We start from the raw sequence: 23,903 nt of genomic DNA, 5'->3' as shown, positions 1-23,903 counted from the left end.
CAGAACTTTGTGCGCAATAAAATTATTGGTTTGTCAGTTAGTGTCGTGTGCTCCGTCATCTTTGTTAGATCCCTGGCACTGGGTTTCTTCAGCGATCTTAAGGTACACTTTACTGTATTGTGAATGCACGACCAGGGTAAACAGTAAACTAGAACGTTGAGAAAGCGGACAAGTACTAGCTGGTGACGAACCTCCTTAAAGGGAAGGTCGCATCTGTTCCAGTTGATTTGGAAATGATGTCATTTTATTCCCGGAAAACCATACAACTATAGAAAACCCTACGCGAAATAATCGTGTAGTTTGACCGTTGTTCGATGGAGTACATGACAAGGGCAGACGACGGATATATGTTGAGTCTTTTCCGGAATTCCCTCTCTGGAAAAACGAGAAAATGTCACTCCCTCCCTAAGGACGGCGCGACTGTAGACTGCGCCTTTCGCGTCTGGGCGCAGCCCTCTCACTCCTCCGCTTAGAGAGTGACGTCACGCCGCCGGAGCCTTCACCCCTCCGCCCTCCGCAGCTACGGAAGCAGCGTTGATAATTAAATATCGTTTGTTTGTTTCGTCTGTTTGACTGCCCTGTTTGAATGCCGTATGACACACTATACCCCTTTAAAACCCCAAGAATGAGGAAAAGAGTACTCGTGGCACAACTTTTGGGGAGGAGGAATCAAATCAACTAAATGGTTACCAAATGTATTTCCTCACAAATACTTGTTCATAAATGTTCTGCTTATTTGCAGTGTGTATCGAGTTTTCTAAGTTCCTCTGGGTTTAGTGCCTTTATGTGCAAGCTTGTTCACAACATTGTGCTTCCCAGAATTCCTCACTGGAACAGTGTGCCGTCTGGATTTGTTAATTTCACGATGCCTTCGTGGCCAAATACTGTCGAAATGTAGCTGCAAACATCATAGATTTGTACTAGACCGGGCATTTATCTTCACCAAAGACGTTCAGATGAGATGGACGCAGCAACGCTATGACCTTCTGAACTCCCAAGTAAGCTTTTGATTTTAAAGCCGTGGTACGCTGCTTGGCAGTGAACCTCTAAATCTGCGATCTGTAGTAGTTTTATAATGTCACCCACACTGGATTAGAGGCGAGCAGTTTTCCTTAATATTGTGACTCTTACGCGTTTCGTGGGCAATGCTTTATCGTCTATCCACAATCATTGGCACAGTCGCTGTGCTGTTTCACGAAACGTAAACACAGGTTCCCTCCCCTCGGCATCGCAAGGACGTGACATACTAATTTCGCAAAATTCTTCCTTTCTGCATTCAGAAGTGTTCTCTTCGTTTTTTTTTCTTCTCCAAATTAGTCACACGCCTGAGCGAATTGGTGACTTGGATTATGACTCGGATATTCACGCGCCTTATGCATCGTCTGCAACATTTTGACAGCCAGTGAAGTGCACGTTTGAGCGGGTGTTCTGTCGCATTGCATTGGCCTTCGTAACGCGATTTGTAAGCCTCAATGCCGCTTAACGTCTTGATATAGAACCTAGAAACACGAAATATTGCGCTCCTGTCCTACACGTTTGATTTCCTGCAATCTAGCTTTCTAAGCTTTACTCTTGACCACTTCAATGCAGTACTGTCGCCCAAACTTTTCGTTGGGACCAGCTGCCTGTGAGTACCGGTAGACCGCAAAAGGTCAGACTACAACACTGTCCAATAACCTTCTAGATTCGTAAGAGTTTTTGCAACAGCAGTACTCGCATGCAGCTGCTCGCACACCCTAGTGAAACGATGGGGCCTGAGCACTTTGGAAGCTGCAATATGTGTTACGATGTGCCATCGGTTTGTATCTTGGTTTCTGCGCAGGATCGTTCCAATGAGCTGGTTTGACACAGCAGGCTTTGCAAACCTTGCGAAGTCTGCGCTCTCATCAGCGCAGAAGCGCATTGACCAAGCGCTCGACATCCAAGGCGATCCTGGCCCAAGCTTCGCACTGCCAGCAGGTTAGCCTTGTGCCACTGGTTTTGGGAAAATTAGAAACGAGCTTCGACGTCCTAGGCTGCACGAGCCACTTTTTTAGACTGTGTTTGTTCAGCATATTATAGCTCATTTGCACACAGATACTTCGCATTACCCTGTTTTACCTTGTTGGACTGTGCGAATAGAAATATTTAAAACTAAATCGAATACGAACTGAATAGTTACATACCTGAAGCAAATATTAAGCGAAGAGTTTTTGTAACCAACCCGAACACATTCACAGGGTCCGACTTTTTCGGGTTAAATGAATTTACCTCTTTTGGGGGTGGGTGAAAACTGAGCGCTAATAATTCTCTCTTGCTCTCTCAACAGAGATAAGCTAGGGGACCACAATTTTTTGTAATCTTTTTAGCTATCCATTTGGTCAGTGACCTCTTCAAGTCCCCCCAAAAATATGTAGTGATGACACGTAGAAATATTCCGTGGAAGACAAGTGTCTCTTTCTTAGAAACCTGATACATGACAGAGGAAGGAGTTGCCTCAGGACAGAAGCCGCCGATATTTCGAACAGAGACTGTTCTTCTCCTTCTGAAGAAGAACAGTCTCTGTTCGAAATATCGGCGGCTTCTGTCCTGAGGCAACTCCTTCCTACATTCTACCGGTTCGCTGGATTTCTACCCATCTACTGATACATGACAGAGTTTGTGAGGTCGTAATAGAAGCGTGGAGTTGATGATTGATACGGAATTGGAATTCGGGGATAAATTGGCTTTCGCCCGAATTGGTTCGAAACTGATCCATGGGGGAATAATTGTGAGGAACCGCATCGAACTAAAAACATGTCAGTGTACAGTCTATATACATGCATGATATATACATACAGGGTGTCCCAGAAAACGTGTCATTGAATTATAATAAAAAAAACTATGCCACCTAGAATCATGCGGTCAACGGCATTTGTTCTTACTAGGTTTTTGCCAACTCCTGATGCGAACGTCATGTATCGTAAGTTTATTTATGTAAATATTTGCGAACTGAACTCAGAAATTTGCCAAGTTAAGGTGACTTTTTTTACCCCACCAATATGAAGAGCGTGAGAGATATTCACTCATTCATTCAGAGAGATATTCACGAGCTATCCCATCGGAAAAAATAGCCAAACATCATGCTTTTCGTAGCACCAAACCATAACGCGCGACGACTTTTTGAGCGCAATCGCTCTCAGTTCGACGAAAGAAGGTTCCGAACCCAGCACACAGAGTGATAGTGGAAAAAGTGGCAGTTCCTGAAATCGGGAGATGGAAAGTGCGATCCCAGCGAAAGTGGGACACGATATGCCATACCTGTGTTATCTCTCTCTGCAATGCAAGTGTGGGCTGGGTTTCCAACCTCCTTTCGTTGGAGTGTCAAGGATTGCGCTGAAAAATCTGTAGCGCGCTAGCTCCGTAAAGCATGATGTTCGGCTATTTTTTCTGATGGGGTAGCCACTGAATATCCCTGTCAGTTATCATTAATTTGAGTAAATTAGACACGCCCTTCACATTGGTGGGGTAAAAAGTGACCTTTACTTGGCAAATTTCCGACTTCAGTTCGCAAAAATTTACGTAATTAAACTTGCGTTACACGACATTTACATCAGGAGGTGGCAAAGACCTAGTAAGAACAAATGCCGTTGACCGCATGATTCTAGGTGGTGTAGTTTTTTATTATAATTCAGTGACACGTTTTCTGGGACGCCCTGTATGGACATAGTAGCACTCACTTTGTTTGATACCCTCTCTTCTGGCATTTTTGGGCTTGCGAGTGCCACTTGGAGCTATTCTAATATATTTGGATTGGCAGAGACGTGGCTTTGATTCCAATTCGAAACTGGAATATCAGTTGCTTGCTTCTGTATTTTAAAAAAATTAATTTAATAAATTTACAATTTAAATATATAAATTAATATAATAATAATAATAATAATAATTAATAAATATGTATATATAAAAAATATATTTAAAATAAATTTAAAATTAAAAAGTATTAGTAATTAATCCTGAGTGCAGCATTATTTCCACATCCCTTCATTTAAAACTGTAATTCTTCATTGATGTGCACATAATGTGGGAACTAAATACACTTGTGGCATAACTGAACTGTGCTACACTGGCACAGGCTGTTGTGAGCACTCATGAGTATGTGATAAAGACTGAAATACAAAAGAGGGCTCTCTGACTGAAGCTATGAGTTAACTTCACCTTGCTTTTCCTCAGAACGCTTAATGATGACTCTCTCTCTCTTAGACACAGATGCTTTTTTCCTGTCGTTCGGATTAGCCGACGGCAGCTCTCCCAAGAAGTCTGGTGCCGAGAAGCAGACGGAAGTTCCTTTAAAGCCTGCAGAATCAAAGTCTAGCAGTTCATCCCTTTCCACCTGGACTTCAGGATGGGGGTCGTTTTTGGACGATACACCCAGTGTTTCCAGCACAACACCCGCTGCTGAAGTTCCAACTACAATTGCTCCAAAATCTGTGTCTTCTCCTATACTGCCTGCAATTTCTGCTGAAGATAAAGACACACCTGTGATCTCTCAGCCGCTGAAAAGCTACGGAGATGATACTGGTGAGACGATTCTGGGTCTTTCTCTGTCTGATTTGCTTATTTGTGCCTAAGTTTAGAATCACGCGGTCAACGGCATTTGTTCTTACTCGGTTTTTGCCACCTCCTGATGTGAATGACATATAATTTAAGTTTTATTATATCAGTTTTTATGAACTGAACTCTGAAATTTGAAAAGGAAAGGCCTCTTTCTTACCCCACCAGTGAGAAGAGCATGCTGAATTCACTCGAGTTCATAATTGACACATGCCTATTGAGGAGCTATCCCATCAGAAAAAATAGCAGAACATCATGTGTCTTGGAGTGCAAGCAGCCGAGCGCTGAGCCACTGTTTGTGCACCCCCCTTCTCAGTCCGACAAAAGGTGGTCGCTATACCCAGCCCATAGAAGGATAGTAGAAAAAGTGAAAGCTCTTGAAAGGAGGAGAGGGAAGGTATGATCCCAGCTGAAGCTGGATGTGATAAGCCATGCCTGTCTTATCTTTTTCTGCTATCCCTGTGTGGGCTGGGTTTAGCAACCTCCTTTTGTCCGACTCAAGACAAGAGTGCGCAATTGATTAAACTAGCTAAATTAATTAACTTAACAAACTAATTAACTTAAATAATTAATTAATTAACTTGACTAATTAATTGAAAAGTGGTCGAGTGCTAGGCTGTTTGTGCTGCGAATCGCATGATACTCGGCTGTTTTTTCTGATGTTCTCCATATCTGTGTCAGTTATCGTGAACTTGAATAAATTTGGCATGTGCATCAAATTGGTGGGGTAAAGAAGTGCCCTTTACTTGGCAAATTTCTGAGTTGGGTTCGTAAAAACTGGCCCAGTAAAACTGAAGTTAGATTAAGTTGGACATTCACATTAGGAGGTGGCAAAAGCATAGTAAGAACAAATGCCGTTGACCGCGTGATTCTAGGTGACGTAGTTTTTTTATTATAATTTAATGACACGTTTTCTGGGACACCCTGTACATGTCCCTGGCTGAAGTGGATTGGTCAGTAAATAGATCACTAATTCTAGACCCGCGCAAAATATTGCGCTATCACGCTTAGAAGCATTGCATTGCATCTGTGGATCACCGTAAAATGCTTTAATTTTCTTAGAGCTCAGAAGTCCTGCACAGTGCTGTGTTTGTCCTGTCCTTTATGTTTCCCCTGCACTGGGGTTTTTACCACTTTTATATGAGTCACCAAACTGACCGGCTTTTTACCTTATTTCCTCCGGTTCTTCATTTCCTCTCGAAGCAGCCCCGTCTTCTGACGCATCTTCAGCACCTGCCACCGAGAAGTCTGACGACGACACCCCATTGGTGGTCGACCTGCCAATTTACCCTTCTCTCGACCAATCGGTAGAGTCGGATGGATCGACAGAGACGCTTTTGGGTGCCAGCAGCTCACCTGACGACGCATTGGTGTCCGGGAGCGCTACGCCCGATCGAGCAGAGAAAGATTCTAGTCCACCAGGTTGGAAGACTCCAAGCTGCGAGTCGGGCCAAGACGTCGTGATAGTCCGAGCACCGGAACATTCCAACTCGGCGCGAGAATTCCCCTCGAAGAAGGTTTCCGTCGAGAAGCCAACACCTAGAGAAGGCGACAGCTCTACCGTAGATTGTACAGAACTCGAAACTCTGGCAGCTACGCCAAGATGGGACATAGCCGAAGTGCCCGCGAACTGCGGATCAGACCTGGGCACGGAAGTAGGCACGGCGGATGGTGAATTCAGCATCGGTGCCAGGCCCGTACGTGAAGCTGTACCAGCAGAAGGTGCGTCACCTGCATCTTCGCAGGCATCATGCGAAGCGATTGATGAAGAGAAGGCCCCGCAAGAATTCCTCGTAGATAGCAAAGCCGATGAACCACCAAGCACGGGGGACGCCAAGGACATCCCGGAGAACTTGGAACCGTCGAAGGACGCGGAACCTGGGCACGTGCGGAAGTCATCGAGCGAAAGTCCGCCTAAGGAAGACTGTGACGCTCGTTCTATAGGAAGTGTCCATTCTGCGGAGACCACGTCGTCTGCTTCGTTTGTGAGGATTTCTCCGGATGAGACGGAAGAGTCGCACAAATCACACAGTCCATCTTACGACGAAGCTGAGACTGGGACGTCTTCGGACATCGAAATCATCTCTACACCCAATGGTGACTCGAACAGCGACCGTTTCAGTGCGATATCCTCTTCCGCTCAGCTTTGGACTTCCACTCGGCACGAGGAGAAACGTGCCACCAGTCCAGCGCTGAGTGGTGGGTCTGGCGACAAGCTGACGTGTTCTGAAGGTAGCCTTACTTGTTGTTACTCCACCTGTCATCTCTTGTCACCGTTTGTTGTTTACATCACTAATGCGCGTCCTTGTAATTTCCCCAGCCACTCACTGCGGTATTGAGCTTTCTGAGGTGGAGAAACTTCGTGGGGTAAGTTTGTTTCCTGCTCTAGAAGTGTGACAAGTAGGATTGTGTGACCGATTTTGAATAGTTATTGCAATACTGACCCATACAGTATTCACCCCGAGACTGCTACACTGAGGTTTCTTTGAATATGTACATGATGTGTCAGTAGTGCTCAAGAATTTCTTTTCTGTGGCTGTAGCTTTTACCTTTTGTCTTCCAATTTAAGAATAATACTGTAAAACCCTTAATGTTTGCAAGCCCCTAATTTTAGAAATTTCGCAAATTTTAGGGGCACATTAAAATTTCGAGAAACAATTGAAGGCCTCGGAAACGAGGCTGCAATCGCAAACTTCAGTTTTACAGTTGGTTGTAAGGGTTACCAGTAAACATTTGAAGTGATTTTGCAGTACAAGCACCTGCAATGCCACTTTTATCATGTGCAGTGAGGACAAATTCGTGCGTATCGCAAAGTAAGCCAAGAATTAATCATCCAGATTTTGGGAAAGTTAGTGGCCACAAATACGTTTCCTTGTTGCAAAAAATTGGGGTCACGAAATTAAAGGGTTTTACAGGCTCAACTCGATGGAAATTTGACTGCAAGACGCACATTGGTACAATGGGTACAGGACTTGTTTCCATCATTATCCCTCTTACTACCGTATTTGCTAGTGTAATGACCCCCCCTGCGCACGTTCCCCCGCACATTAAACGCACCCCGACTTTGTCACGGCCGCGTCGTCTCGTGCAGCGCCAGCCAGAGCTCGTGCCTGGCAGTGGAAGGGAGTGCCTGGCGCCAGAATGACAACGCCGAATACAACGGACACCGAGGAGTATATTTCGTTCACGCTTGATACAACACAAGACGATTTGATCAGAGAGAATCGCGACGATGAAGGACAATGGCTACGCGAGAGAGAATCGCGATGTTCAGTTCCGGAGCGATTGCTGCGGATATTTCGGAACACATCGTGACGATGGGGCAGAATTGCGACGTTCGATTCCGGAAAAATCGCTGCAGATATCTCGGAATAAAACGGGAGTTAAGTGTACCTTAAGTGTTTGATTCTAATTTTCCCCCACGTATTGAATGCACGTACCCCTCAGTGGCGCGATGTTTTCGCGTAGAAAATTTGTGTCTTACACGTGAGTAAATACGGTATCAGTATACTATGTTGCTGTCATTGTAAAAAGCTACGACTAGTAATATGTTGAACCCTGGTACACATGGAGTTCAACCTATGAGGCATGGATGAAGAACACAGCTCCATTCACAGCCTGCCCTGTGTCGAATCGTCTCACTACGCTAGGAATTCCCGGAACTTACACCATTCGGAGTGTACCATCTGCATTAATTTGCTTCGTCCACTATTCGCGTGATGTCCAATAAAAAAAAAACGTTTATCCACTCCTTTGTAGCGTGTGACGGAGCTTCAAGAAGTTCTTGACGCCCGCGAACGAAAAGTCTTTCTTCTCAGCAAGGAGGTCGTGCAGCTGAATGAAACGAATGCGGCTCTGCAAAAGCAAGTAGAACATCCTTCTCTGAGTCAGTGTACAAGAAACGGTAGCAGGTTCATCGGAAGTCAGTTTGCGATTGTGAACAACGTGCATCTCTGTTCCACAGTTCACTACGGAAACTGGATGAGATGAGAGCTCGCGAGACTCAGGACACTTCAAGTCTGACCCAGGAGTTCTCACAACGGCTTGCCAAGCTGGAAACTAGGCTAACCGATACGGCAAGGGTGAGTGCATGTTGCAATCCGTTGCTGCAGTAGAATCTCGATGATACAAATCTCGCGGGGTAGCGGAAAAAATTTGTATCACCCGAAATGTGTAACCATCATAAAAATTGAGGCAAGAAAATAGACAGTGACTGTTCATTTTCTATTACTGTTAGTGAAAGAGGTCGATCGTAACGCTTTTCTGTCTTCGTTTTTGGCCAATGCTGCCGAAATTTGTGAGATGACTCAAAAGGCCCAGCACATGCTTTCCACCTGCGACACCTGTAATGTAAGCTTCTCCTAAAGCCTCCTAAAGCACGCAGGCGTTAGGTGAAGCTGACTTGCAGAATGGTGACATGTAATGTTGCCAGAAGTTGTCCCGACATGTTGCCTGCACATGTTTCCCAGTGGTCGCTGTTTTCCAGTGGGACGTCCCACGGCTTCACAGTTTATTGTTGCAAGGGTGGTGAAAAAGGTCAAAACAGAGATAAGGTGATAAGGTTCCCTGTCGTGTAATCCCTTTCGTTTGTAATCCGTTTCTGGTTTGTACCATATGACCTGTACACATGCTTGAAAATATGTTTATTTGTAATATGTACTTATAATATATGATATGTACTTGTAATATGTATTTTGCTTGTATGGACTGCACCTTGACTGGTCTCTAACTCCAGCATATTTGTTGTGGACTGTTCTTTTTGGATTGCACTGTATGACTTGTACATATACTTGTATGTTTATTATTGATGTGTTTATGATGCTGCCGGGGGGTTGGGACCTCTGTCCTCTGGGCTTGTTTGTCCCAACTCCCATCCACAAGGGTGGTGAATAAATTATTATTATTAATAATAATAATAATAATATCTTATCTTATCTTCACCACCACCACCACCGAAGGAAGAGTAATTGCTAGCATTGTGCAACATGATGTAAGGGAGTTCGTGGTGAGGATCGTGAGGATCTCCCTCCCTCAAAAGGAGGAGCAGCATGACTGGCGTGCTCTGGCATCACGGGTGAACGACCCCTTTTGCCTCCTCGGCTTGTTTGTATCATCTGTAAAAGCAAGATAATGTGTTCGTATCATGAGAATTGTAATAATACATGGGAAGAATAGGCATAGACTGGAAAATAATTCGTATCATTCCAAAATTTGTATAATCTGTGATCGTATCGTCGAGATTCTATAGTTAGTTTTTTTTTACTGTGATGTGATATTCTAGTTTATGATATTAAGAGTGATTGCTATTCTATTGCCCGGTCCGTATTCTTTTGTTGCTTAGTGTTTGTTTCCATTTCCCTCAGGAACGAGACATTCTGAAAGCGAAGCTAGATGCAGTACAGCAGGAATCGGCTACAAAGTAAGGAACCTTATCTGCTTACCACAAAATTTGATGACCAAATTACCATCTGATATGTTGACACCCCAGTGATGCACTTTCCTTGATAATGCAACGTCTTCACCGCTGTCATCAACATCCACGCAAGAAAAATATGCGCTTTTCTCAATTATCTGTGTTTGGTGCCAGATTAAAAAAGGCGTACATTATTTCTAAAAATAAGACATTCGGGAGTGCTGACATGTTTTACTTTTCAGTTCGGCCTGTCTCTGAACAATCCAGAGGACCAATTTTGAACTGCACGTAACATTAATTGTGATTGTGTCGTATGTCACATGAGACGTAGCTAAGTGCCCCTATCAGTAATGTGTGACATTTCACGAGGGATAACATGTGTTGTACCAAGTCCCTACGGCTTGGTGTGGCAGTGTTATGCATGTTGCTTGACATTACAAAAAAATAATCGGTGTTAAGCAGCAATTGGTAGCATGCGATATGCAGCAAACAAGTACAGTCGCCGACCGATTTTTCGGACATTCTCGATTATTCTGACTCGTCCGCGGAATGGCGGCAGGTCCCATAGAGTTAATGTACAGGGTGTATGCTATAAAAGGTCAGTGACATTTTCGCGCGTGACACTATATCTATTTGAGAGACGGACTTGTGCTGCCATACAGTGAATCACTTATGCCAGAGAAACCTACGAAAAAATTGTGGTTACCATTCACTGCGTAATAAAGTAAACACGGCCACGGAAACTTTCGTCTTCATGTGTTTCCTATGCGCAATACCGATGGATGGAGGTGAAAGTTTGCATGGTCATATTTATTTTGTTACACAATGCTAGGTAACCACAATCGTTTCGTAGGTTCCTCTAGCATAAATGATTCACTTTCAGGCAGAGAAAGTCTTTTCGTGATAGAGGTATAGCATCAAGGAGGTATCACTTTTTGCACGAAAATGTGACTGACCTTTTATAGCATACACCCCGTATAAGAACGTCCAAAATTTCGGACGCAGTGCAGCTCCGTCGCTCGATGTTTCGGACTCTGTTTGCCCAACCCGCGAATTTCTCTCTTGGGGTGACGGGAAATATTGATATCATCCGAAATTCGTATCAAAGGAAATCAACCAACTCAAATATTGAGGCAAAAAAATGGGCAGTGATGACTGTTCATTTGCCATTCCTCTGAGTAGAAGAGGTCTGTCGTAGCACTTTTGCGTCGTCGTTTTTGGCCAACGGCCCAGCACGTGCTGTCCGCCCGCGAGTCGCGCGACAGCGCTGTATAGCGAGCTTCACCTAATGCACGCATGCGTTAGGTGAAGACGCCTTGCGGACCTGATGACGGTGGTGCCTCTGACATTGTACATTGACAAAATGTCACTTCGTGAAATAGAAGCTGATGTTATCAGGCAGAGCTGGAAACGCGTTAGGAAAGCATCGTCAAATTTTTCCAGCCTACTAGGGCTTAGTAAAGTTTATTTTTAAGCGAAATTCGTTTTTTCGGACTGCTCGATTATTCGGACTTTTGCGCGCTTCTGGTGCGTGTATCTTTTACCTGAAGTGCTGTTCCTACTAATCTCTCTTCAGAGTGAGCGCCCTCCAGATGGAGCAAGTGATTAGAGAAAAAGATGAACAGATAAAAGAACTGATGTCCGAAGGTATGTTAGCCTGTGCATTCTTCTCTGAGTAGAACCAAGGCTCCTAAAAGGTTCTTTTTGCCGTGTGTATATCCAGGCGAGAAGTTGTCGAAGCACCAACTTCAACAGTCCACGGTTATCAAAAAACTGCGTTCTAAGGAAAAAGATATGGAAGGCACAATAAAATCATACAAGTAAGTATAGGGCTGGATGATAGAAAATCGGTAAAAAATGTAGTCCCCAGGCTAGACACGGAGCGGTGGGGAGTCTTTTATAACTATATAGATAGGTGAGCGCAGGCGAATTCTTACCCACACCCTCAACCCGCTGCATGTGGTGTGTTTTGTTTTGCACAAATTTCATGTCAAATTTGTCAGCTATTCAAGTGAAATCCACAGGTGCTACGGTTAAAGGCCAAGTCACTATGGGATATGTGAAAATAGTTATTTTTCAAGTATATTTTTTCAAGTATATTTTTCCTACGATGAAGTCGCTGAAGGGACCATCTCGTCCCTATCATTTTTGTTAATCTTTGTATTTTAACGTAGTTACTGTGTGACACATCTGTTTATTAGTGTATGACAGAAAATATCTTGCGAAAATATCTAACATTTGCCAGGGACAAGCTAGAAGATCAGAGCAAGGAATTGGAACGACTAAGAAAATCCCTGAGTGCGAAAGATGAGCAGGAAAAGAAGCACATTGGTAAGTGACACACGCAGTTGAACAATTCTATAGCCATTATAGAATTGTCAATACCATACCAATACCAATGTCAGTACCAGAAGACTACCATCAGTAGCCATCACAGTCGTCTCAAGGTAAAACACTCAGTTACAGTCGCTGATCGATTATTCAGACTCAACGGGGAGCACACAAAAGCCTAGTGGTCCAAAATAGAACTTGGTGTTATTCTCCAGTGTGCTCACAATCTGTTACATTGGTACAGTAGCAGTATTAAGTACAGTTTTTGGCTGATAAAAGGTAAAAGCTTCCAAAAGATCAACAGAGATGCGTCAATTAGTGACTGGTGAACCGTTGTGGGTTGATGCTTGATCTCAATAACAGGATTCTACCATAACTTTGGTTTTGCAATAATCTGGTCGCAATATGATGTCAAGTATTTATGTACGACCGTATCGTAGGTAGATACACTAAAATAATGCGGCAAGAAAACTTGGCTGACAGCAGCAGCAACAACATGCACTTCCAGCTTACTTTTGATTGGGCTTGGGGACAAACGCACACATTGATTTAAGTGGCTGATAAAGAATCTACTTCACTTTTTTCACGTACATTTACATCACTACTATTATGTACTCCGATCAGTCAATACTTATTAGCCCCATGAGAACTGCCGATTGAGAAACACTACAGCGAAATACTTGAAAGTAATAGCTAGAGAAGTATATCTCATTATGGGCAATCTTCAACAAATATTTTTCTTACCTCGTTCAGATACAATTCGTCAGTTGACGTCAACCAATCAAAAGCAAGACAGAGACATCCAGTCACTGAAGGTACCCTACAAGTCCGTGAATATAAAGTTTTCACGAGAATTTGTCAGCAGAGCTAGTCCACAGGTCTCTTTCTTGTTCCCCCCAGGAGTCCCTCAGTGATGCAACAGAAAATGTGGAGACAACCTTGGTGAAACTGAACAGCGCTTACAGGTAATGGGGTAGATCCCATTTGTACCATGAGGTTCTGACTCGGTTCACCTTTGCAGTGAGATAGCTGTACTGAGACAGGCAAATTCTGAATGTGAGTCTCGTGCCGAAGAAGCCACCCTCAGTGCTAAGATGGCCGCCGGAGAAGAACTGCGCAGGTAGTGATGATGTTACGCCACAGCATATTTGTATCTCAGTCGGGCACACCTTTTGTGTGGAAGCCGCTAGCAATGCGCGGAATTTTTGCGCTAGTGAAGAATGCCCGTTGAACTAGAGTCACTAAATAAGCTACGCTTCAGAGTATCGTCACTGAGGCAAAAGGGGCTAGTTCAAGCCACCACGTTGTTTCCGTTGACCTCCAGCCCCCACCTCTACTTAGGCAATAGAAATAGATTAAGATGAAGTTCGGCAGTGGAAGAAGACAACACTTCGAAGAGCGCTCCATGGATGGCGCTGCAGGTCAAACGGAAACAACGTGGCGCCCTTTTGCCTCAGTGTCGATACTCTGAAGCGCAGCTTATTTAGTGACTCTACGTTGAACAGCATTACGTGATATGCCAGTGTATGCGGGACAAAAAAATCTCTGGCCAACGTCTTTTCTTTCCTTTTTTATCGGGGTGTTGTCACCTTTCTGCTTCTTTCGCACAGCGTTCATTCTATCCAGCAAAGAGCTCAGACAACACATTGTAAACCACACTTCTATTAACATACTTACCTGTACAAAACAGGAGGCCCAATCTTCTTTCCTGATGCACCCATGCCTACCTTCCCTTCCGCCTTTCTTTTTTTTCTTTAATTTTTCGTCACTAATATAACCTGTGGAGTCACAATGTTGCAATTTTGCGAAGCAGTTAAAGGAGAAGTAAAAAAATGACTCAAAAAGAACTCTGGTGCGAGTGAGTTGAGTATGACCCATGGAATTCGTGTTGCAATGTGGAACAGACGACACACACAACGCAACCGCGGTGTTGTTTTACGTGTCATCTTTGTTCGCCATCGTGAACATAAATTCCACGAATGGTTAATTGCTTTCTCAAAGTTGAAGTAGTGCCATAGTAATGGTAGTGCAGGTGGTCTCAAAAGTGACGGCTAGCATGATGCGTGAACAGCACTCAAAGTCTTTGCACATAGGCGATACGGGAATGGACGTGTGACAAACTCAGTTTTTTTATATAGGATCAGCTCGGTTGTCCCATGGTTAGCTGAAACTGCATAATTACTGAATCGTGCAAATGTTGTGATGAAGGCGACCGCTTGTGGAGTATCGCGTCACGTTCCAACTTTGAAAAGTCGATACGTACAAGGAGAAATGTTTTCTGCAGAGCCTTGGAAGAGACTCGTGCAACAGCACTAACTGAACGCGCAAGCCTTCTGCAACGAATAGAAGAGCTTCAAGTGGCACTCACCATGGCAGAGCAGCGGGGTGAACACAGGGAAGACGTGTTGCGTGCCAGTGTGACGCAACTTCAACAGGTGGGGCTGGTTGAACCTTTTATGTACTGTGATGTACTGTGATACTTGAAATTATTGTGAGCTTTCTCACTAGCAATTGCAAGATGCTGAATCACGTAACCAGGAAATAAGTCAACACATTTCGTCGGGTAAGCTTCGCTTTTCTGGTGTTGAATGAAACTGTTCGGGACTGTATGGACTGTGTCAACACCGTACAGGCAATACAAGGCCTGTTCAGGGATTGCTGCTCTCTCCTTTGCCTTGTGACACATAAAGTCACAGTGTTGTCTGCTTCCGTGAACCATCGCAGACAATTTCAAAACATGGATACTTTGTGGCTACAAGTGGCTGCGTGTGTGGCTATAGGTTGCTTGTTTCTGTATCCATGCTCACTGAAGCATATATGGGTACCCGAGATAAAGTATTGTACACACGCTGGCACAGCAGACGTCAAAGCTTTTGGCAAAGATGTACGGAGTGCTAAAACATTGTGTCAGAAATTTTTAGTTTCCAAATTTGTTTCAGTAAATTACGAGAAATTAAAAACCACCAATTACTGTATAAATTGGCAATACCCTACTTGTTATTTTTCTCCTTTTTAAGCTCTGAGGGAATCTCTTTTATGTAAACCTTTAGTACATAGTTTGTCTTCCAAATAGCCATTTTATTCATTTTATATTCATTACAAACACCATATTTTATCTTTGGTAACCTTGTATGTACTTGTGATTGAAAGACTAATAATATGTCCTGTGGCCAGGGGAGCCGCTAGGCAATGCACCATAATTTTCACTGGATATTGATCTTGTAGATTTCTCTGCGTTTTTTTTTTTTTTTTCATTTTGTTGCTCAACCTTTTCTTGTGTGGCTCGGCTTATTTCTCCAGCAACTCGGCCACTGCTCAGGCAGATAGAGAACCTGCAGGCGACCTTCTCCGTCCAGTCGGCTTCTTGGGAAAAGATCGAGAAGAGCCTGACCGACCGATTATGTGCGTGCTTTTCTATACTGTGTTTACTCGCATATAAGATGCACGTCTGTTACCCAAAAACATGACGCCATTGAGTAGGTTCCTTCGATACGCTGGGGGAAATTGGAACTCAATGCTTAAGGTACACTTTACTCCCCTTTTATTCCGAGATATCACACAGCGATCTCGTCAGAATCGAACGTCACGATTCTCCCACGTCCAATCGTCTTCCGTTCTGTCAAGCGGTACGAAATGCTGGTTGGTTGGTTGGTTTTAAGAAAAAATAAAAATAGTGTGAGGCCTGCAACTCCACGTCACTTGAACCAGTTACTTTTTGGCGGAAAACTCCTCTAATGATGATGCCAATGAATTGGAAGAGGAGGATGTTGATGAAGATTATGACAAAATGCTCCTCTTTGTCTGCCGCATTCGTCGTTCATCACTCTGGTACCAGGTGCTCCACCTCGTTGACTACACGAGCGCGATACACTGGCTGGTGCTCCGCGAGATTGATAATCAATTTAATTATTAATAATAAATTATTATTAGCAAGATGATCAGGCCGTGCAACTAAAGTCGGGGTGCGTTTAATGTGCAGGGAACAAAAAAGTACCAGCATTTCGGCGCTCAGGTTGGGGCGCGTTCAATACGCGATTGCATCCAATATGCGAGTAAATACATTATGTTATTTTCTCACATCTTGTTCCGCAATTGTGTGATCGCTTGGACCACCTTTCAGCCGAAGCGCAGACGCAGGCAACCCTGCTCTCTGAACGTGAACGTGCACTGCAGGAGAAATGCAGCGACTTGCAGGCCAGGCTGACTGGTCTGGAAGCGCAGAATACAACCCTGCGGAACGACAAGCACAGTCTAAGCGCAGACATCGATGTCCTACGGGAGCGCCTCCGTGATGCGGAGGATTTTAAGAGACGGTAAACATCGCATACTCTTCCAAACGCTTGTGCTCTATAAGTAGAGCCTGAAGTTTTCGGGAAAGTTTTCTTTCCCCCAATTTGGGGGGTAAAAATCGGGGAAATCAATGTGTGCTCTAAATTCATGGGAATTCGTGTGGAAAAACTTTCAATTTGCGAAGAAATTGTGCTCTATTGCTCAAAAGACTTGTACTCGTTTGGTTCAGACGGTGATGCAACCACGTTTGCTGCCAAACAAGCTAGTGTGCCTTCCTACAGACGTTTTCAGTGAGGGCAATTTGCCGGGTAAAAATCGGGTTTCACCCTAAAGAGGCAACCTTCGATTCGGGGTGCAAATTCGGGGAACAAACGGGTTAAACGTTAAAACTTCAGGCTCTATCTATAAGCACTGGATTTTCCCGGCTTGATTCCTTCGATGCTTTGACCTTTGGTGGTTAGGGAGAACAACTTTGAAGTGGTCAAGTCTAGGCTGGAGCAGTCGCTGAAAAGTTTGAGAAGTGAAAAGGTCAGTCTGAGCCAGTAGAAGTTGCATCGACAGAGAAAATAATGGTGATGAATTGTTGTGCTTTAGGAGGAGGCCACTTGCAAAGTTATTGCACTTCAAGAAGAACTAGAAAGTGAGCGACACAAGAACCTTCTGTTGCAGGACCAACTACAAGAGAAGGTTGGTGTTCTCAAATTTGTTTTTTACCTTTGCTCGTCACAGCATTGCAATAGTCGCCGACGGATTCTTCTGACTTGAAGAAGTCGCAGAAAGGCTTAAATCTGCAATGTTTAAAAAGAATTGAATTTGCACTCACGGTGACTCGAAATGACTATCAACGCGAGTTCACTTTGCAACGCGGACACAGGATCACGTATCGCGGAGAATTTCAGCTAGCGTAGCCTCGTTGCGATACACTTCCGCGAGCGTAGTAACAGCCGTAAGCATCTCCGCAGCTGACAGGGACACAACGGCAACCGTTTAGTCGATGCCGCTGCCGTCGGAACCTTCCGGCAGCAGCTCGAGACCCTGTCTGACGATGTCTGCATCAGTTAGTTCTGGGCAGAATTGGGCATTGTTGTCCATGTCCAAGGGAGACTGGAGACACCACAGAGGCAATGCACACGTTGCGCTTCTACGCATAAGCCAAGTCAGCGCTCTTCTTTCGTAAAGCGGTCCTAAACATCAAGCCCCAAAACGTACTGTAATGCGTCTGTTTTGGCTCTTGGAAGACAAAAAGTACTAAAAAATAGGTATGCTCAGGGGTGAAATGAGTACGAAAAACCGGACAGTCCGTCCGAAACACGATCCGAAATATTGGAAGCAGAAATACATTGGCTCTATGGGGCGTTTGACGGCGCCGAGAGTTTTATCCGAAAAATTGTATAGTCCGAATTTTTGGAGTCCGAAATATCAGCCGGCAACCGTACTGTATTTGCTCGCATAATTCGTGCACCCCAAACTTGAGCACCCAAAACGTTGGTAGCTTTTCCCGCGTAGTACTTCATATGTCCTGACTTTACCAGCAGTGTCAGCACTCCCACTGCAGCATAGAGTGACTTTTCCCATTCACAATTAATGCACCCTCTATATGGTGGTACATTTTTTATTTAAATATAATAACCGCATGAGTAAATAACACTCAGACACTATTTTCGATAGGCATCCTTTAAGGAGGACTAATATGGCAAAAAAACATCCTGCTTGCTCTCAAATGAAGGTCTGTGTTACAATTAGTCCAATATTAAAGTCCAATATTACGTCCAATATTAAGTCTAATATTAAGTCCAATATTAAGTCCAAACAAAATTAGTTCACACAACGCCGCCACTTAGAAAAACACAATGAAAACAGAACTGTCTTTGGTGGCAACGATTGGGATCCTCAGGAGGCAAAGATTGGCGGCGTCCAATGAGACAGCAGGAGAAGCGTGCGCATGCCTACAGTGGGCGTGTGGATTTGGAATAGGTCCGATCATAGTGTTCAGTATATGTGTGGCATGATGTGCACTGCTGTATTTTCCAATACTGATTTATTGAATTGTAGCCCACAACAGTATGTTCCACTGACAACATTTATCTTCACTTCCTTCGGACACCGATGCCGGTCTGCTTCGAAACGCACACTTTTCCACCGGGGCAGCTGCATGGCGTAGTACGTGCAGCATACACCGATGCACGAGCTGAAACGACGCTCTCTGCTTAGCGTCGAAGCAAGAAAATGCCCGGCATAATCTTGATTGTAGCTTTATAATGGAATCGAAGTTTTGAATTATGATAGCGAGTATTTAATTAACATAGTGTGTAATGCAATTTGAAGTGAATTTGCTTTTGCATTTTTGTGCCCCTTTAATGATAATCTTACTTATATTGTTACCATACTATATCATCATGCGGTCAGACCTATCGTGTACCTTGCTCGTGCTTACAGGTGGTGTATTTAACGTGTTGCTTGTGTATTGATCTTCGTTTTGGCTCGATATTTTGTATTGTGTTGGTTACTGTATTACTGCGGTATCTTCTGTACGGGGCCAGATCACTGTCAAGCCGTCTTCCTATAGGGTTTTGACCGTGCTCCCACATCTGTTCGGTGATATACTAAATCAATGCAGAATGTAAAACCCCCGAGACTAGGGAACACGAAGGGATAGAGACAACACGAAGTCTCAGGACTTCGTGTTGTGTCTGTCCCTTCGTGTTCCCCAGTCTCGGGGGTTTTACATTATGCATCATCTTCACCAGCTCGCTTGCTTCCTAGCCATTTTTTCATTGTACTGAATTAGAATATGGCACGTAATATGTATGGGCTTTTTGTGTCTTGCAGCGTGACGATGCCTCCCCCTTACCGTCTCCAACCACGTCGCAGTACAGCTCGGTCAGCGACACATTTAATGCCAATGTGGGTAGCACACCCTTTGCTTTAGTTTTTGCTTTTATATTCCCATATAAAACCCCCACGACTCGCACGCCTGTAGGTGGGAACGGAACTCGGAAGCGCCCTGCCGTACAACGTGGCTCCGTCGCGCACCACGTCCCTTTACGAGAGCCTGCGTGCTGCAGGCGGCACGACACTGCTGGAATCCCTGCAGTCGCAGCTGAAGATGAAAGAAGGCGAAGTGGGACACCTCCAGGTACAAAACCCCGCCTGCACATTTTTAGCGGATGTGGCGAGTCTTAACCGCACGGCTCTACGCGTGCAGGCCGAGATCACCCAGCTGGAACGGAGCCGCAGCTCGCTGTCGCGTGAGTTGATGTCACTCAGTGAGAAACTGGAGACAATGGAGAAAGAAGTGCAGGAACTGCGAGGCATAAGTCAACAGCATAATGTGAGTCCTGCAGGCGATTCACCAGCGGGTGTGCTTACACGAGTCTCGCCTTTGACTGCAGGAGTTGAACCAGAGGTACAACACCCTACTGCAGATGTACGGAGAGAAAGTCGAAGAGGCCGAGGAACTACGTCTGGACCTGGAAGACGTCAAGTCCATGTACAAAGCTCAGGTAAAAATGATATAGGCTGATATTTAAACCTATGGACTCCACACATCTTTGTCTCTTGCAGATAAATGAGTTAATTGCGAAGCAGTAGATTCTGAATCCCCGTGAGATCAGAGTTCCATCGTGCAAGAAGTCCTTCCATTTTAAGACAGTTGATTTTGTGAAGGAAAACAGGGATGCGTTGTTTGTGCAAAGGGAGTATGTTTTTAATTTGTATATCTTGTAAAACTGTAAATACATGTGAATAGAAAGGATAAGAGTGAAGTGATATATACGAATGATTAAAGTCTTCGTTGTTGTTTTTGAGGCTCTCTCTGATGTGTTGATTAGAGCAGGCTGATGTCAAACTGATGTGCACGATATGAGACATCGTCGTAATTATCCACCCTGTCCAGAAATCTCGTGCCGTGGCCCATTGCATTTGGAGAGATAGGAAACCAAGTAACTCGGTTACAAGTAACTTGTGAAAGCAACTAGTTATTTTTTACACTGAACTTATGCTGACATTTCCTGTAACGTTTCGATACAGGGTTTAATTAATTTAATTGATCAATTATATTAATTATTAACATAAAGTTACTTAAATTAAAAGCTGTCAAAGCAAACGTTACAACGTAAAATGTGACTAAGTCGAACGAGCTTTCAACGTGGGAAGGGATGTGTTTGAACTGAGGTGATGGAAGCTTAGTACGTAATACTAATAACAAGCACGTGATGTAATGACATTTGGCAGTACAGTACATTTTGCTGTACGGTATGGTGCTGGGCAGTTTTTGAAAGCTGTGTTTGAAAAACAGTTTAAGCAGTATAATTAAGATTCCTGGTTTTCTGCTGCGGCAAACTTTCCACACCGGCTCGTAAAGTCCGCGGTTGTCCGCGGCAAGGAGTCGACGGCCGCTTGGAATGGGAAACTCTTTTCTCGAGTAATGTAGGAATAAAAAAATACTGAAGTACTGTTGTGGCTCAGCATTACATGGAGAATATCTTGTGTTCTCCTTTGATGCGGTCTGTCGCCTGCAATCATTTTATACCTGCTGAAAGATCTTTCACCATCTACAGAGTTTATAGGAACTTTATAGGAAGGAGTTTACAATACATGCCATGGGGAAGTGGCATCTGTAGGACACCCTTTTTTGTTCCTGGGCTGTAGGCATTATTTGCCCCCATGCCACCGCTAAACTGCACACGGGAGGGACACCACCCCTTCCTCAGGTGAAGTATTATGTATGCACAACAAACTTGGGCTAACGTTATTTTAAGCTAAACTACAATCTGTCTGTGTTGGCAGTCTCGTAAAGCAGGCTTCACCTAATGCAGGGAAGGGTCAGGTGAAGCCCGCTTACGGGAGGTGTCGTTTATATTCGGCGTATAGTCGAATATTCGGAAACCCGAATATTGGGTATTCCATTCGCGAATCCAATACTTCCTGTGATTCAATTCGAATTCGAGGATTTTGGTATCCGCACATAGCTAAAAATAAGGGATTCCGTGCCAAACGAAGGATTCAGCGATTAATTCAGTCAACATTGCCATGAACATCCGTGCAACGTCCCTGATGGGATGCTGCACGGAACATTTCCGTGGAAGATACAGAAAAGTGATGGCATATTACAGCGCGTGCTTGACTTTCGGTGGAAGTTTTAAATCAACTAAGTAGGAAACACGGACGTTACCTTGGTTGTATCCTTATCCTCCAAGGAATTCGTCACTGGTGTGTTGCTTATACATGAAATTGAATCAAACTTAGGTACCTCACCGTTGGCTTTGCTGCGATGCTATTAGGAATCTCGCACATGTGGGAGTTTGCAAGATAAGCAATATATAGTATATGTTTCATCTGCGAAAGGAAATGTCACTGTTGGATATTTCTTTCAAAGTCGGCTGTCTTAGTCTTACACTTAGTAGCACATGACCTTTTATATTTTTTTTTTGTTTTTTATACCACGGCACCCATTGTTCATTATCGAGACACAATCAAAAATGAGAGACGGAAAATGACAAGCTGGTGGCCGAGGTTGAAAACTGCAAGAGAGAGAGTCCGTTTCCACTGTAAACGTTTGCACACTTCTAGAAATGAAAGCAGATTTACTGGAGGGTTTTACATGATCCTATAGTGCTCATGAAAGTATCCCAGTCTTGTCCCCAGATGTTGTCCCTAGGACCATCTCTGGAGTCTCATTCTAACACTTTTCTAACAAATTGAGGATCATGTGGGGATATTCCCAGGATGTCACTGCTATCCCGCAATGACATCCTCAGGATGAGTGAGGGATGTCAGCGTGTTCTTGGGTGTACGGCTCGGGAAGGTTGGTAGGGTGGGCAATGGAGAAGAATGTGCTTTAGACCTTCTACAGCACCGCAGTGACTACATTGGGGAGAGTCAACGTGTCTCAAGCGGTAACGCCACTGCGCTGTAAAAGTCACATCGAGACGCATTCGAATAACTTAATGCGGCATCTTGACGAGAGGTATGTCAAGGCATGCGGAAAGCGAGCGCTGGATCAACTCTGCTCAGCATGGCTGTGGGGAGGATATCAGCGGTCCATTGGCGGGGAGCCAGGGGACCCAGCAAATGTCCGTAAGATATCTCGCCCGGGACGTTTGGATATCCACTGGAGTTGGCCACAGATCCGCTTCACATCCATGCGATATCCCAGCGACTAGCATTTCTGCCCTGTTTGTAGATCCACTGAGTGTCCCTGTGACGTCTGTCACGGATATTTGGATATATACGGGAAATTACGAATATCTTAAATATTTTGCTTTTAAAAATTTCGTTCGTGAGACATTTAGCGTTTGTAGAGTGCGTAGAGACCGCTCCAACTGTGTACCGGCAAAGAATATTTATTGTGCGTTATTTTAACCTCCTTACAATGTGAACTTTTTGGTACTCAGGACTGGTACTCTGGTAAACTCAGGAATCCTGCAAGACAACATATATATATGTAAGGCCCACCCCGACTACATATTAATACAAACATATAAGCAGTATTCTGTACACTCGCGTAATGCTATATATGCAGGAACTCCATGTTGTCGTGGTGACTGCATCGGGTGGTCGGCAGCACGTATTACAACCGCTGGACAAAAACGCTCACATAGGCGACTAGCAATGCAATGAGTCAAATGCAAAATGATGTGCTGCTGAAGGACGTGTTTTTCATATACATTACAGATTTTTAACAAAAAGACCAGCAACTGCTTGGCTACCGATTTTTCCTTTGGTTTATACGACTAGGCAGGAACTTTCTGCATGATAACATATATGCATCTGTGAGACGACCAATTAGGGCTTCTCAAACAAAATTGAGACAGCAGCACCAGAGGTACTCTGTGTTTAAGGTCACCGCACTTTTCTAAAATCTCGAAACACAATATACTTTGAATCGCCTAGATTTTGCTTACAGTAAAACTCAAGCGGAACAGGATATAAACAGCCACCTTTGGAGGAGTTGTGATGACGCAGTGCATGGTAACAGTAGCTGATTGCAGCCAGCACTGTGCTTTCAAGAGCTCCAGAAGTATGATTCCGGGCCCTACCACGTAGTGCGCCACAGCGCATTGCCCCTGGACAGTGGCTGTTCGTACTCCAGGATTTAGCATACTGGAAGTTTTTTCCACCTGAATTTGCATTAATTTAGAGCAGGCTTCTTACCCGATTTTTACCCTCCCCCCCCCCAATTTAGGAGAAATTATTTATCCAAAAATTCACGCTCTACAAATGACGCTGTGTACTACGTCGACACACATTACCGTGTGCAGTGTAAAATTTACCTCACAATTTATGCTCATATACA

General features: G+C 44.2%; 1 protein-coding gene across 2 annotated transcripts; it reads left to right on the top strand.

The window, feature by feature from the left end:
• Nucleotides 1–808: 808 nt before the first annotated feature.
• On the top strand, nucleotides 809–20,407 carry LOC135391828 (TATA element modulatory factor-like). 2 transcript variants are annotated; one of them, XM_064622320.1, is made up of 25 exons: nucleotides 809–998; nucleotides 1,823–1,959; nucleotides 4,222–4,539; nucleotides 5,779–6,804; nucleotides 6,893–6,939; nucleotides 8,332–8,435; nucleotides 8,537–8,654; nucleotides 9,936–9,991; nucleotides 11,562–11,632; nucleotides 11,709–11,805; nucleotides 12,231–12,316; nucleotides 13,070–13,131; nucleotides 13,217–13,281; nucleotides 13,338–13,436; nucleotides 14,601–14,751; nucleotides 14,825–14,879; nucleotides 15,617–15,718; nucleotides 16,437–16,629; nucleotides 17,068–17,134; nucleotides 17,201–17,293; nucleotides 19,436–19,510; nucleotides 19,587–19,742; nucleotides 19,812–19,937; nucleotides 19,999–20,109; nucleotides 20,171–20,407. In XM_064622320.1, exons 2-25 carry the CDS (start codon nucleotides 1,833–1,835, stop codon nucleotides 20,195–20,197), a joined length of 3,432 nt encoding a protein of 1,143 aa, XP_064478390.1. In that variant the 5' UTR covers nucleotides 809–998; nucleotides 1,823–1,832; the 3' UTR covers nucleotides 20,198–20,407. The 2 variants fall into 2 exon arrangements, with proteins under 2 accessions (XP_064478390.1, XP_064478389.1); XM_064622319.1 differs by having other exon boundaries at nucleotides 5,776–6,804.
• The last annotated feature ends 3,496 nt before the right edge of the window (nucleotides 20,408–23,903 follow it).

The sequence above is a fragment of the Ornithodoros turicata genome, chromosome 4, assembly GCF_037126465.1.
Source record: "Ornithodoros turicata isolate Travis chromosome 4, ASM3712646v1, whole genome shotgun sequence".
Classification (NCBI taxonomy): Eukaryota; Metazoa; Arthropoda; class Arachnida; order Ixodida; family Argasidae; genus Ornithodoros; species Ornithodoros turicata.
The sequence above is the reverse complement of the archived record's forward strand: the minus strand, read 5'-3'. Positions and strand labels throughout refer to the sequence as shown.